At 38.6% G+C, this 13,782-nt stretch overlaps 1 protein-coding gene across 3 annotated transcripts; it reads right to left on the bottom strand.

Moving 5' to 3' along the window:
- Positions 1 to 3,467: 3,467 nt before the first annotated feature.
- Positions 3,468 to 13,774, bottom strand: LOC125301860 (butyrophilin-like protein 3). 3 transcript variants are annotated; one of them, XM_048254670.1, is made up of 9 exons: positions 13,562 to 13,774; positions 13,422 to 13,451; positions 13,062 to 13,115; positions 12,855 to 12,875; positions 12,670 to 12,741; positions 11,931 to 12,023; positions 11,598 to 11,666; positions 11,441 to 11,467; positions 3,468 to 4,347 (listed from the first exon to the last, which is right to left on the bottom strand). In XM_048254670.1, exons 1-9 carry the CDS (start codon positions 13,623 to 13,625, stop codon positions 3,824 to 3,826), a joined length of 954 nt encoding a protein of 317 aa, XP_048110627.1. In that variant the 5' UTR covers positions 13,626 to 13,774; the 3' UTR covers positions 3,468 to 3,823. The 3 variants fall into 3 exon arrangements, with proteins under 3 accessions (XP_048110627.1, XP_048110626.1, XP_048110628.1); XM_048254669.1 differs by lacking the exon at positions 3,468 to 4,347 and adding an exon at positions 10,295 to 11,355 and having other exon boundaries at positions 13,562 to 13,761; XM_048254671.1 differs by lacking the exons at positions 3,468 to 4,347; positions 12,670 to 12,741 and adding an exon at positions 10,295 to 11,355 and having other exon boundaries at positions 13,562 to 13,758.
- Positions 13,775 to 13,782: the final 8 nt, after the last annotated feature.

Genomic DNA, 13,782 nt, shown 5'->3' with positions numbered 1-13,782 from the left:
AGTGTGCTTGCTATCTGGCCGCCAGAATGTTAAAGACCCTAACCAAGTGCTATGATGATTAATGACACTTGTGGAGAGTCTCTCATTGTGATGAGTCTCTGCTGGGATCAAATCCAGGTCTCGTGTCCAACGTCCAAAGGCCACCACCAACTGAGCAGCTGCAGCTGAAATGCTAATGGACCAATGTGGGGTCAGAGAGAGAGTGAGTCAGAGACGAGAGAGAGAGAACAGGCTACAAACCCCTATAATCACCTGTGCTGTTATGATAATGAGAGAACAAGCTACAAACACCTCTAATCACCACTGTGCTGTTATGATAATGAGAGAACAAGCTACAAACACCTCTAATCACCACTGTGCTGTGCTGTTATGATAATGAGAGAAAACAGGCTATGAACCCCTATAATCACCTGTGCTGTTATGATAATGAGAGAACAAGCTACAAACACCTCTAATCACCGGTGCTGTTATGATAATGAGAGAAAACAGGCTATGAACCCCTATAATCACCTGTGCTGTTATGATAATAAGAGAGAAAACAGGCTATGAACCCCTATAATCACCGGTGCTGTTATGATAATAAGAGAGAAAACAGGCTATGAACCCCTATAATCACCTGATAATGGTGGTGCTGTGAGTGATATGGTGGGATACAACACATTCCGATTCCAATTCTAAATATATTTATCCCCCGAGGGACAATTTCTTCATGCAGGCAGTGACATAAGACATTACACAACGTATTAGACAGGACAATAAAAAAGAACAGGACAGACAGGGGCGTAAGTAAGTGTGGGGTATTAGCCCCAGGAGAGGAAGGAGGAGGGTGGGAGGGGCATGTTGGAGTTCAGAAGGCACTGAAGTCGGCCTGTAAGGGATGGGGGGGCATATTGGAGAAGGGACGTAGTGGGGGGTGCATATTGGAGAAGGGACGGAGGGGGGCATATTGGAGTTCAGAAGGCACTGAAGTCGGCCTGTAAGGGATGGGGGAGTAGTGACTTGGGAGGAGGTGACTTTGGCAAGAAACGCTGAACACGGTGATGGCATGGCATGGCCTTTATATTCTGGGTGGCTGACTGTAAACAAGCACACACACACACACACACACACACACACACACACACACAGTTATAAGGGTGTTAAGACTGGACTGAGCAGCCCATATAAGGGGAGCTGTAAGCAGGTGGCTGTAGTGTGTGTGTGTGTGTGCGCCTCAGTCCCTGTTTTAAGTCTGAAAGACCAGTGTGTGTGTGTGGTTGGATTGTGTGTGAGTATCCCAGTCCCTGTTATAAGTGTGTAAGACCAGTGTGTCCACTGGTGTGTGTTTGGATAGTGTATCTGTGTGTGTGTTTTGTGTGTGTGTGGTGTCAGTGTGAGTGTGTGTGTGTGTGTGTGTGTGTGTGGACAGAGTCCTGATGTGGCGCCCAGAGCAGAAGAGCTAGAGGCAGGTGGCCGTGTGTGTCCATGGTGTGTAAGACTGGAGCAGACAGCTGAGCCTGTCACACAGTGACTTATTCTTCAGCCCGCCTCTTCAGCCTGCACACACACACACACACACACCAGACACACTGACCATTTCACCACCCCCTGGGTACTGGATCAACAGATCCTTTGTACAGCACTTTCAGTGTATGTGTGTGTGTGTGTGTGTGTTTTAGGTACAGTAAGGAAGTGATTTTATTTTATAAACTCATATGATGAAGAGAAAAAATTAAGCTTATGATGAACAGTGAACCGAAAAACAAACACATTAATTCAAAATGTTTCATTTTAGTCAGTACTTTTAGAAGTTTTTAAATACCATCTTACTTAAGCACGCTTTCTTGTCCATTCCAATTGGAAACATTTAAAGCTCTGAGCAGTCCTCGGTGTCTTGAGAGCAGTGGTTGAGTCCTCTGTGTCTTCACAGTAGTGTTTGAATGTTCAGAACAGGTGGCATAACAACAGTATCTGACCAAGAGCTAGAAATGAATATAATAACCACAACATACCTACACTCATCAAAACAAACATCAGCATCTGACAGGTTTGGCCATCATTATTTACAAAGTAGTAATCTTTTTTTTTTTAACGATGAGCTTTACATATGTTCTGTGTTTCATGTTTTTATATTATACTTGAAGTGCTGGCAAAGATTTTATCCAATGAATAATGTGTTGAAGATCTTACTTACTCAATTCATTTGGCTGACGCTTTAATCCAAAGTGATTTACGTCAGTTAATGTCAAATGCCAGTACCCAGAGCAACTCGGGATAAAGTGCTCAAGGGCGCAGTGGCAGCCAGGAAACTCTTTCTGTTAACTGCTTTTTAGCTCTGCTCCTTATCCACTGCGCTACCACCGAATCAGATCTAACTCAATGAAACACATTTTTTTTTTTTTTACTGTATTACTGTATATATCACCAAACAAAGTCGCTAAGTCGTAAAAGTCGTAAGGCATGTTTCATAAAGACAATGTCTACAGCCAGGGCACATTTTCTGGGTAGAATGCAATAAGAAATGAGGTTATCCCATCTGAAAGCTGAGGGAATCACTGTATGAAAACAGAAAGATAAGCTATGAGGTTATCTGAAAGCTGAGAGAATCACTTTATGAAAACAGAGATTGTTTTCTCATTTTGGCTTGATCATGCATTACACATGGAAACAGTCAGTCAGTTCATCTAGACCTTTCATGTAGTATTTATTAACAGCAAATCATTTTACTTTAGTTTAACAATGTCTCTCTTCTCACTTTTACTGACAAATCAAGTGAACTCTTTTCCAGTGCATACAGTATGTGCCATGGTAGTGATTAAACAATTATTCTGAAGTACTGAATCAAGTCACTAGATGGCGACAAATTCTTTCTTACCAACATTCTTCCAGGGAGCAAACACCTCTGATTTTGTGGTATACATTAGAGTTTCAGGATTTTTTATAAAAAGTTTATTATATATTTATAGATATTGATACTTCAAAATGCTAGTCTTATGATAGTTTGGGTCAGTATTATCAATATATTTTTAAAATAAAATATAATTAATAAGTTATAAAAAATACACACAAATGCTGCTTTCTGACTAAATCCCCTATCAGTCTACAGATGGTCACATATATTTCATCTATACATGTTCCAACACCTGTCAAAGGACAGAGAGCTCTTACTCCTTTCCAAATAAGCAGAGTTGGGGCTAATTTCTGGAGAGGTGTTTAATTGCTTGTGCTAGATATAGGGATTTTCCACAGCGGCCAACCAATGACCGAGCCTATTTACCATAAAAAACAAAACAGGACAGTGGGATTGAGGTTGGCTGCTGCTAGATGAGCTGATGCACAAATACAAACTGCAGACACAGAGGCAAAGACGTGTTTTCTTATCAACACTAAAATAGAAATGTCATTTGCCATCAAACACATGATCACAGACTGCTGAGCTCTAGTATAATAGATATCATTTTGTTAATAAAAATTGTGTGAATATTGGAATGATGTGTCTATAATGTGGTTCCCGAAGGTGGGGATTCAGTTTGGTTGATGTGTTGTATATAAAAAAAATGTGTGATTTTAAAAGATCTGTATGGGATGGTGGCGGGGGTTTGCGCTCAAAAGGTACCATTAAACTTTCTACTAATAATTATTTTCATCAAAATTAATTTCTTGATTGGAATGATGTGTCTGTGATTGGGTTCTGATAGAGGGGAGTGATTTTGGTTGGATGTAGGGCCCTCCAGGTCCTTTATGCCTGAGGCATCCCCACTGCCTTGAAACAGCCCAGGGTTTATGTAATTCTGCATCTTAATTGTATTGTGTTTGGGAGATGTTTGTTTGTCTAAATGTGGTTTTATTTTTGGTGTAATCTAACAGGCTCCTTGTCTCTAACTTCTGAGCTGATCAGAGGAATCAGATGTTTGTTTGGTGTCACAAACAAACAGCACAGACACACAGAATTGTCAGCATTGTAAAAGGTGAGAGTGTGTTCATCACAGTCTAGAAACATCCCTAGGACCTGAAATAGTTCAGACACCGGAACTGGAGTTGGAGGTTCAGTGTTGACAAAGAGTCCAGTTCCTTTCTCATACTGGAGAACCCAGAAGCCGTTCCGTGGTGTTAAAGAGACTCTGTGTGTTTGTTCTGCTGTGTTAGTGCACACCCCCACATACCACGACTGCCTTGCCTTAAGATGACCAAAAAAATCAGTATAATGCACTTGCACCTCCCAGTAGTGCTTCCCTGAGCTGAAAGACTGCTCACATAAAGCATGAGCAAATCTCATCTCTGTGGCTGAAACCTTTAGTGGATCAGGGCAGAGGATGCCAGTTTTGTTATCTTGTACTTGCACGGTCTTCATATCCAGAGTCAGATTCACTAAGGGAGAAAAAGAGTAAATCAGGATTCATTTCACATGTAGTCATTCCACAAGTTATTGTAATGAGAGGGATACTTGTATTACCGTAATGTTTTTTTGACTGGTTCACATCTATACATAAAAACAAAACAAAAATGAATAATTTTCTGTCCAGCATCCTCTAGTTTCTAGTTGAGCTGAATATGTTAACACAGCAACTTGTTATTCCATATTTTGAATATATGGCCTACAGAATATTTACCTGGTATTCTGATTACAATGACCCCCCCGCAGGTGGTGATGACTGTAGTCCCCTTTGTTTAGTAGCATCTGATATGTTTCAAAGACAAATACTATTCATAACAAAATATACACAACAATGCAAAAATAACTGGGTCAAAGTATCAGTTAAGGATTAGGATTAGCATATACCAAACCAAACTGTTGCTTCAACTTCAACATTACTCAAAGTTTATTCCAGAATGGGTACTCAACCATGGCTGTCTGAAAGTATGGTTGAGGTGTACCTGAACTATTTCAGTCTGACATCCAGAATAAGACCTCAGCACCAGAGACAGACTGGACATACAGTACCTGCTACTGCAGTTCTGTCTGGCTGTGTGTTTGTTTCAGAATCAGCCAGGTCTGGACTTGGTCCATCCTTGGACTGCACATCATTTGACTCTGCTGAAAAGAAATTAAAGGAGAAGTGATATTGACATAAAGTGTGTTGAAACACGATACCAAGTGTGAACTTTTGTCTCATAGCTCATCTCGGCTTGTCCCCTGCACTCTGAAATCTGGTGCTAGTTAGCCGATGCTACCAAAAGGTTTTCGATGGGGGTGCCTCGGGCATCGGCCTAGCCATGCAAATAAATCACTGAATCAAATCAGTCTTATTCTGGAAATAAACTACCAGTGCTTTTTCAAAGTTCTCAATGTCTCGTTTTAAATGTCAGGGCCCTCGGAAGTCTACCAATGAAGTGTGGAGCTACTTTGAGCCTCGTAAATGGTGTAAAACAGTGATTTATTTGCATGGCTAGGCCGATGCCCGAGGCATCCCCATCTAAAAACCAGTTGGTAGCATCTGCTAACTAGCACCAGATTTCGGAGTGCAGGGGACAAGCCGAGATGAGCTATGAGACAAAAGTTCACACTCGGTATAATGTTTCAACACACTTTAGGTCAATATCACACCAAACTTCTCCTTTAAGAGTTTTTGTTCATGTCATGTTTAAACCATAAACAGTAGATGGAAAAAGGAAATCACACTCAGGGGTTGATGCTCAAATGAAAGATCAAAGATTAAAATAAGATGAAACAGGGTACAAGGCTGTGTGTTTGTTTCAGCATTGACCAAGGCTGGACTCTCTCCCTCCTTGGACTCTACATTATTCGACTCTGCTGATAAATTAAGAAATTATGAGTCTTTGGCAAAGTGAATTTGGTCATGTCTTGTTCATGTCATGTTTAAACCATAAACCATATCAGTGAACAGTTTTGAATGAACTTGCCATTGAGGGGTGTCCATTCATCTATAAGAGAGAAGGAATTAGTCATGAACTGTCATGTCAGAATTACTGTAAGGAGAGTTTTCTACGTAGTTGTTGATGCCATGTTGACATATTCTGTGACTTCTTAAGTAATTTGGTAACACTTTATAATAACTACACACAATTCATAATTTGTTAAGCCTTTGTTACTTATTAGTTAATGGTTTGTTCATCATTAGTAATTTCTTGTTCATACATAATTTATCATCTGTAAAGCATTTGTTCACACAGTTATAAACGGTTTGTTCATTGTGAATAAGCCTATCCAAAAATTATGTTTGTAACTACATGATTTATACTTAATAAAAAATGAAACAACCACTTATAAATGAAATCATTTTCCCATTATAAACCAGTTGCAAACTATTACAAAATGCTTTGTTCATCATTTGTAAAGCATTGATCCTATGTCAATTCTCATAAATGAAGTATTTGTACACACAGTTGTAAATAGTTTGTTCATATGAAATAAGCCTATATCTAAAATATGTTTATGAATTATTGTTAATATTTAATAAATTATGCAATACTATTTTGTTGATGAAGTAATATTTATTTTCTTTATTATTTAACAGTTGTTACATACACATGCACTAATGATTAGTTAGGGTGAGGATGCATATTTTATAAACCACTTCCTAATACTATAATTCATGATTAACTCAGGAGTTACAAGTGGTTAATTAATGATATTTTGTGAGCTTATCTAAAGTGAGGACTTCCTATGCCTTGCTAAATATTTTCAAATGAATTATAAAGATTACATTCACATTCATTAATTGAGCAGACAAGCTACATACACATTTCAATTAAATTGAAGGCCATTGACACAACAGTGAAAGCCGGGTATCGAACCACCAACTTTTCAGGCTACTGCATGCTAGTCCAGCTCCTTATCCACTACACTACCTTGGCCCAGATAGAAACACCTACAACTATGCAAAACTTTGTGTTTTCTTCTACTACACACTGTTAAGCATTTATTCTGTAAATTATTATTAAATGCTGTATTCTTTGTTTGTAAGGCATTATTCCTACATTAATTCTCATCTGTAAATCATGTTTACACACAATTACAAATGATTTGTTCATAGTAAACATCCATATCTACATTATATTTTTGAATTGACTGTTGTTATACCACTGGGCAGAGGTAGTGTAGTGGATAAGGAGCCAGGTTAGCAGGTAACCCATAAATTTGGGGGTTCAAGCCCCGGCGTTAATTGACATGTGTCACTTTGGGTAAAAGTGTCTGCTAAATTAACAAATGCAAATGTACACTTTATAACTCATTTGTAAATGTGTTGCAAGGCATAAGACTTCCTCACTTTAAATGAGCTCACAAAATATCATTAACTAACCACTTGTGACTCCTGAGTTAATCATGAATTATAGTATTAGGAAGTGGTTTATAAAATATGTATCCTCACCCTAACTAATCATTAGTGCATGTGTATGTAACAACTGTTAAACAATGGAAATATTACTTCATCAAAAACATATTATCAGGGGCGTCACTAGACCTTATTCACTGGGGCACGTGCCTTGGTAAAAGTCTCCAGTGCCCCAGTAAAATTCTAGCGCTGCTCTTGCTGGAAACGGTATTCATGAGCGCTCTCCGTGCCTGCTTTATTCATGACTCGAGCCTGTCACTTACCAGCCAATAAAAAAACAAGGAAAAAAAGAAAGGGGCCATAATAGCCAATCAGGAAATAGCACCTCTGTAGATTGGGTAAGATTTAACGCAACAACCAATGAAAATCGCTCACATGATTTTTCCGAGTTTCCTTGTACACACACACACACACAACTGCTGGAGCTCATCACATCACTTTGAGCAGAGAGTAAGTCGTCTCATGTTTTAATGTTACAATAAATTCACAACTTGTTTGACAGATAAAATGACAAGTTGATCGCTGTTAGAGAATGTTGCCCACATAATTAGCACCTGTTTTTCAATCCCTAGCGTCATTGTAGCCTAAATTTAGCAACAGTTTACCAGCTTGTGCTCTCTCCCTCACACACACACTCACACCATGCGTAGGCTGCATGCACACATGCAGACAATTAATAAGGATTTATACATATACTGTAGAGAGAGCATGGGCGGATTATGAACTTTCAGGCCCCTGGGCCCAGATGTATTAAGGCCCCCCCACTAATGGTTGCTTATGTGGGAGGGGGGGGGGGGTCCTCCCCCAGAACATTTTTAATTTGTTTAATGTGATTTCCTGTATTCTGGTGCATTTTGGGGATGGCCAATACTAAATTCAATCAGATTCATAGCCTACATCCTGATTTGTTGATATTGAGGCAATGATTCCATGCAAAGGCTTGGGCTTCAGGGCCCCCTGACCTCTTGGGCCCCTGGGCCTGGGCCCGGTAGGCCCGTGCAGTAATCCATCCCTGAGAGAGAGTCCTGTAAAAGTAGCCTATCAGGTCCCTTTCCACAGGTGTATACAATCAAGCACCTTAATTATCAATGCAGACTGCATGGTGCTTGATTAATACACCTGTGGAAAGGGACCTGATGAAACCCATGAATACTGTTTGTGAAGCTGTCCTACTGTAAAACTAAACATAGCCTTCTGATAAACTATTCAGTGATGGACATCAGAAAAATTTTCCTGAACAGAGGCAGAGGAACAGTGAGGAGGATGAGGGAGGTATGATAATTTTGCCCACATTAACGGTAACATTAACATTTATGCTGGTAATAGCCAGTGCTGTAATTTGATCAATGGTTTAATGGCAAACTTAAATAAGTTTGCTGCATTTGCAAATGTAGCCTATAATAATCTACACAGAATCAGAGTAGCCTATAGTTTTATACATTATTATAGGCTGCATTTGCAAATTATCGTCTGTCTAGTCCTCATGTCTTTCTTCTATGCTATTCTGTCCTTATTAGTCTGTCTAGTCCTCATGTCTTTCTTCTGGTCTGTCTAGTCCTCATGTCTTTCTTCTATGCTATTCTGTCCTTATTAGTCTGTCTTGTCATCAATGTTTCTGTGTAACTTGTGTATCTGTTGCCCCAGGGCTCCCTTGTAAAAGAGATTTGAATATCTCAATGGGACATCACCTGGTAAAATAAAGGATAAATAAAAATAAAATGTTCAAATGTCTTCGTCAACATTCTGATATATGAATAATAATATCAATAACATCCAATATCAACAATTAAAATAATGAGTTTTCATATTAACAAAAAAAACATAATCATGCAAATCACTACTCTAAGATTATTAATTAGTTAATCAATGCAAATTAAGAGTGAGGTGAACAGATTTAAACACTTCTTGAAAGTCCCAAAACTATCACAAGAACATAGAACAGAACTCATTCCAGCAGTGACACAATATGATAGTCTAGACACAACTGTTGAGTATAAGTATAAGTAAGTATATATACTCTTTTGATCCCGTGAGGGAAATTTGGTCTCTGCATTTATCCCAATCCGTAAATTAGTGAAACACACTCAGCACACAGTCAACACACAGTGAGGTGAAGCACACACTAATCCAGGCGCAGTGCGCTGCCTGCAGTTATCTGACAAAGTCAAGTCAAGAGCAACTGCAATTATCTGACAGACAAAGTCAATTCTAGTTCCTCTTCAGAACCGCTGATACACAGATTCATACACTCTAAAATAAAATTATTTAAATCAAAGAAATACTTACCTTAATGTTTTTACACATGAAAGAGAAAGAAAACCACCACTAAAACCAGAGTTCCACATTCCTTTGGACACACACACAAACTCATGGGTGTTTCTCTGGTAAAATATTAAAAGATCATAACTCAGCCATGTGATCTCATCTTTATTCAATGCCCCCTAAAGGTCTGTAGTTAGTCATTTAAATCTTCTTAATTGTAAGCTAAATGTGTTATTACTCATTTTAATTTGTATACCAGTTTGTTTTGTATGATAGTTGAAATGGCAAAAAGTATTAATTTGGAAAGTAGCCAAACATGCACACAGTGATGCACCAAATCACATGACAAGAACACAGAATCACATAACAACTCTGACAGAGTGACTTGAAAGCACTCTACTGATGTAAGCTATGGCACTACCGAAGTGTTCAGTCATTTTTATTGATTTATATATCACTGTAAAACATAATAGCTTTCCTCACTTAAAATGTTCAGTAAGTATAACTCAGTTTTTGTCTTTTGGTAAGATTACTTGCTGAAAATGAGTGTCATTTAATTTCGAGATAGAAAACATGCTCATTTAAATCAACTAAACTATACTTGAATTGCTGATGTTCTACACTGTAAGGCTAGTTAGTTAACCTTACTTTAAAAAAGCATGCATTACAAGTAAAGTATACTGGTCAATTCAGTCTGAAATTATGCTTGTTGAAAAGCTTTTGCTGGCAAACATACAAAATGACACTACAAAACGAGATAAATGTTACAGTTTATTTTTCAACGTCAGCTAAATGGTTTTGGAAACAGACTGTCTGTATTGAAATTACCCTGCTTTTCACCATCTCTTAAAACAACAACAATATCATGCGCATCTTGCAGGCAGGCAAAATTGAAAGGTCACATTGACGTCACCTACCGGCAGCAGCGCAGAAACAAAAATGCAAAACAGTTTTTTATTCTCAAATAATTGATTCATACATTAATTTTGTAAATGTTCATGTGTCATTTTACGAATCATTGATCATTTAAATTGTCACTCAGAAGGGCACTTTGGACATTTGTAGGCAAAGGGGCAGGGGCTCAGGCACCCATACCCCCCGCTCCCCCACCCACCCCCCTATGCACGTGAATGATGTAGTTCCCAATGGAGGGGATTCAGTTTGGTTGTATAAAAAACATGTGATTTTAAAAGATCTGTACGGGATGGTGGTGGGGGTTAGCATTTTTGGTACCAAATCATTTGGCTGGATGTATGGGGAGATGTTTGTTTGTCTAAAAGTTATTGTATTTGGCGTAATTTAACAGGCTCCTTGTCTCTAACTCCTGAGCTGATTAGAGGAATCAGTTGTTTGTTTGGTGTCACAAATAAACAGCACAGACACATATTCCTGTCAGAATTGTAAAAGGTGAGCGTGTGTTCATCACAGTCTAGAAACACCCCTAGGGACTGAAATAGTTCAGACACCGGAACTGGAGTTGGAGGTTCAGTGTTGACAAAGAGTCCAGTTCCTTTCTCATACTGGAGAACCCAGAAGCCGTTCCGTGGTGTTAAAGAGACTCTGTGTGTTTGTTCTGCTGTGTTAGTGCACACCCCCACATACCACGACTGCCTTGCCTTAAGATGACCAAAAAAATCAGTATAATGCACTTGCACCTCCCAGTAGTGCTTCCCTGAGCTGAAAGACTGTTCACATAAAGCATGAGCAAATCTCATCTCTGTGGCTGAAACCTTTAGTGGATCAGGGCAGAGGATGCCAGTTTTATTATCTTGTACTTTAAGAAAAGAAGGCACGGTCTTCATATCCAGAGTCAGATTCACTAAAGGAGAAAAAGAGTAAATCAGGATTCATTTCACATGTAGTCATTCCACACGTTATTGTAATGAGAGGGATACTTGTATTACCGTAATGTTTTTTTGACTGGTTCACATCTATACATAAAAACAAAACAAAAATGAATAATTTTCTGTCCAGCATCCTCTAGTTTCTAGTTGAGCTGAATATGTTAACACACCAACTTGTTATTCCATATTTTGAATATATGGCCTACAGAATATTTACCTGGTATTCTGATTACAATGACCCCTGCGCAGGTGGTGATGACTGTAGCCCCCCTTTGTTTAGTAGCATCTGATATGTTTCAAAGACAAATACTGTTCATAACAAAATATACACAACAATGCAAAAATAACTGGGTCAAAGTATCAGTTAAGGATTAGTATTAGCATATACCAAACCAAACTGTTGCTTCAACTTCAACATTACTCAAAGTTTATTCCAGAATGGGTACTCAACCATGGCTGTCTGAAAGTATGGTTGAGGTGTACCTGAACTATTTCAGTCTGACATCCAGAATAAGACCTCAGCACCAGAGACAGACTGGACATACAGTACCTGCTACTGCAGTTCTGTCTGGCTGTGTGTTTGTTTCAGAATCAGCCAGGTCTGGACTTAGTCCATCCTTGGACTGCACATCATTTGACTCGGCTGAAAAGAAATTAAAGGAGAAGTGATATTGACCTAAAGTGTGTTGAAACACGATACCAAGTGTGAACTTTTGTCTCATAGCTCATCTCGGCTTGTCCCCTGCACTCTGAAATCTTGTGCTAGTTAGCCGATGCTACCAAAAGGTTTTCGATGGGGGTGCCTCGGGCATCGGCCTAGCCATGCAAATAAATCACTGAATCAAATCAGTCTTATTCTGGAAATAAACTACCAGTGCTTTTTCAAAGTTCTCAATGTCTCGCTTTTAAAATGTCAGGGCCCCCTCGGAAGTCTACCAATGAAGTGTGGAGCTACTTTGAGCCTCGTAAATGGTGTAAAACAGTGATTTATTTGCATGGCTAGGCCGATGCCCGAGGCATCCCCATCTAAAAACCAGTTGGTAGCATCGGCTAACTAGCACCAGATTTCGGAGTGCAGGGGACAAGCCGAGATGAGCTATGAGACAAAAGTTCACACTCGGTATAATGTTTCAACACACTTTAGGTCAATATCACACCAAACTTCTCCTTTAAGAGTCTTTGTTCATGTCATGTTTAAACCATAAACAGTAGATGGAAAAAGGAAATCACACTCAGGGGTTGATGCTCAAATGAAAGATTAAAGATTAAAATAAGATGAAACAGGGTACAAGGCTGTGTGTTTGTTTCAGCATTGACCAAGGCTGGACTCTCTCCCTCCTTGGACTCTACATTATTCGACTCTGCTGATAAATTAAGAAATTATGAGTCTTTGGCAAAGTGAATTTGGTCATGTCTTGTTCATGTCATGTTTAAACCATAAACCATATCAGTGAACAGTTTTGAATGAACTTGCCATTGAGGGGTGTCCATTCATCTATAAGAGAGAAAGAATTAGTCATGAACTGTCATGTCAGAATTACTGTAAGGAGAGTTTTCTCTAAACTGTAGTTGTTGATGCCATGTTGACATATTCTGTGACTTATTTTGCATTAGCACAAGCAGTAAAGTGTCATGGCAAAAAAGATATCTCTAATTCATGTAAAACAAATCTCATACTTACTTGCTGCAGCAGATGTTTTATTAGTGCCTGATTCTGGTCTGTGCCCATTGTATTCTGGGAGAAATTAATGATTTTTAAAACTTGTAAATTTCATGTCTGTGAAAGTATGTTCTATGAACATACATCAATGTTAACTTGGTTCACAGACAGACATGAAATTTATTTATTTATTGATTTATTTCATTGGTAAAAAAAAATAAAAATAAAACTTGCCGTAATTATAAAAACATTTTGAGAACCATTAACAGATTACAATATCACAGCAATAATAATAACAAATGAGTTGTTAAGCCAGCCCCTACTGTGGCAATGATCATAAACACAGCCCATTCCCTATCGTCACTTGTGCACTTAACATACCTGCATTTGTTTCATCAGTAACTGCAGTTGCTGTAGTTATAAAAAAATTTTTATAACAACAGATTACACTCTACAATAATTATAACAAATTAGTTGTTAAGCCATACTGCCACCTTACACACTGAAAGGCATTGAGTTACCTGTTGGTTTCCTCTGACGTGAGAAAAGTCTTACATCTATCAGGAAGATGAGGATCGGGGACATTAGCTCATTAAAGCCTGATTACCTGCTTTCATATTATAGTTCACATATTGTCAGAAAAGAGAATTCTATCATGTCCTCACCTTTTCTATGTTGCCAAGCATACCATATCACCACACCACATAATATGAAAAATAACACACCAGTGAGTCTGTGTTCC

The sequence above is a fragment of the Alosa alosa genome, chromosome 10, assembly GCF_017589495.1.
Source record: "Alosa alosa isolate M-15738 ecotype Scorff River chromosome 10, AALO_Geno_1.1, whole genome shotgun sequence".
NCBI classification, from domain to species: Eukaryota; Metazoa; Chordata; class Actinopteri; order Clupeiformes; family Clupeidae; genus Alosa; species Alosa alosa.
This window is presented reverse-complemented; position numbering and strand designations above follow the sequence as displayed.

Bases quoted from the DNA above. Each gene is read 5' to 3' on its own strand.
- LOC125301860 (XM_048254669.1), bottom strand. From the start codon at position 13,625: ATGTCCCCGATCCTCATCTTCCTGATAGATGTAAGACTTTTCTCACGT. The intron at 13,452-13,561 runs GTAACTCAATGC...TTATAACTACAG, and splicing joins ACGTCAGAGGAAACCAACAG to CAACTGCAGTTACTGATGAA. The intron at 11,667-11,930 runs GTACTGTATGTC...GAAACATATCAG, and splicing joins AGACAGAACTGCAGTAGCAG to ATGCTACTAAACAAAGGGGG.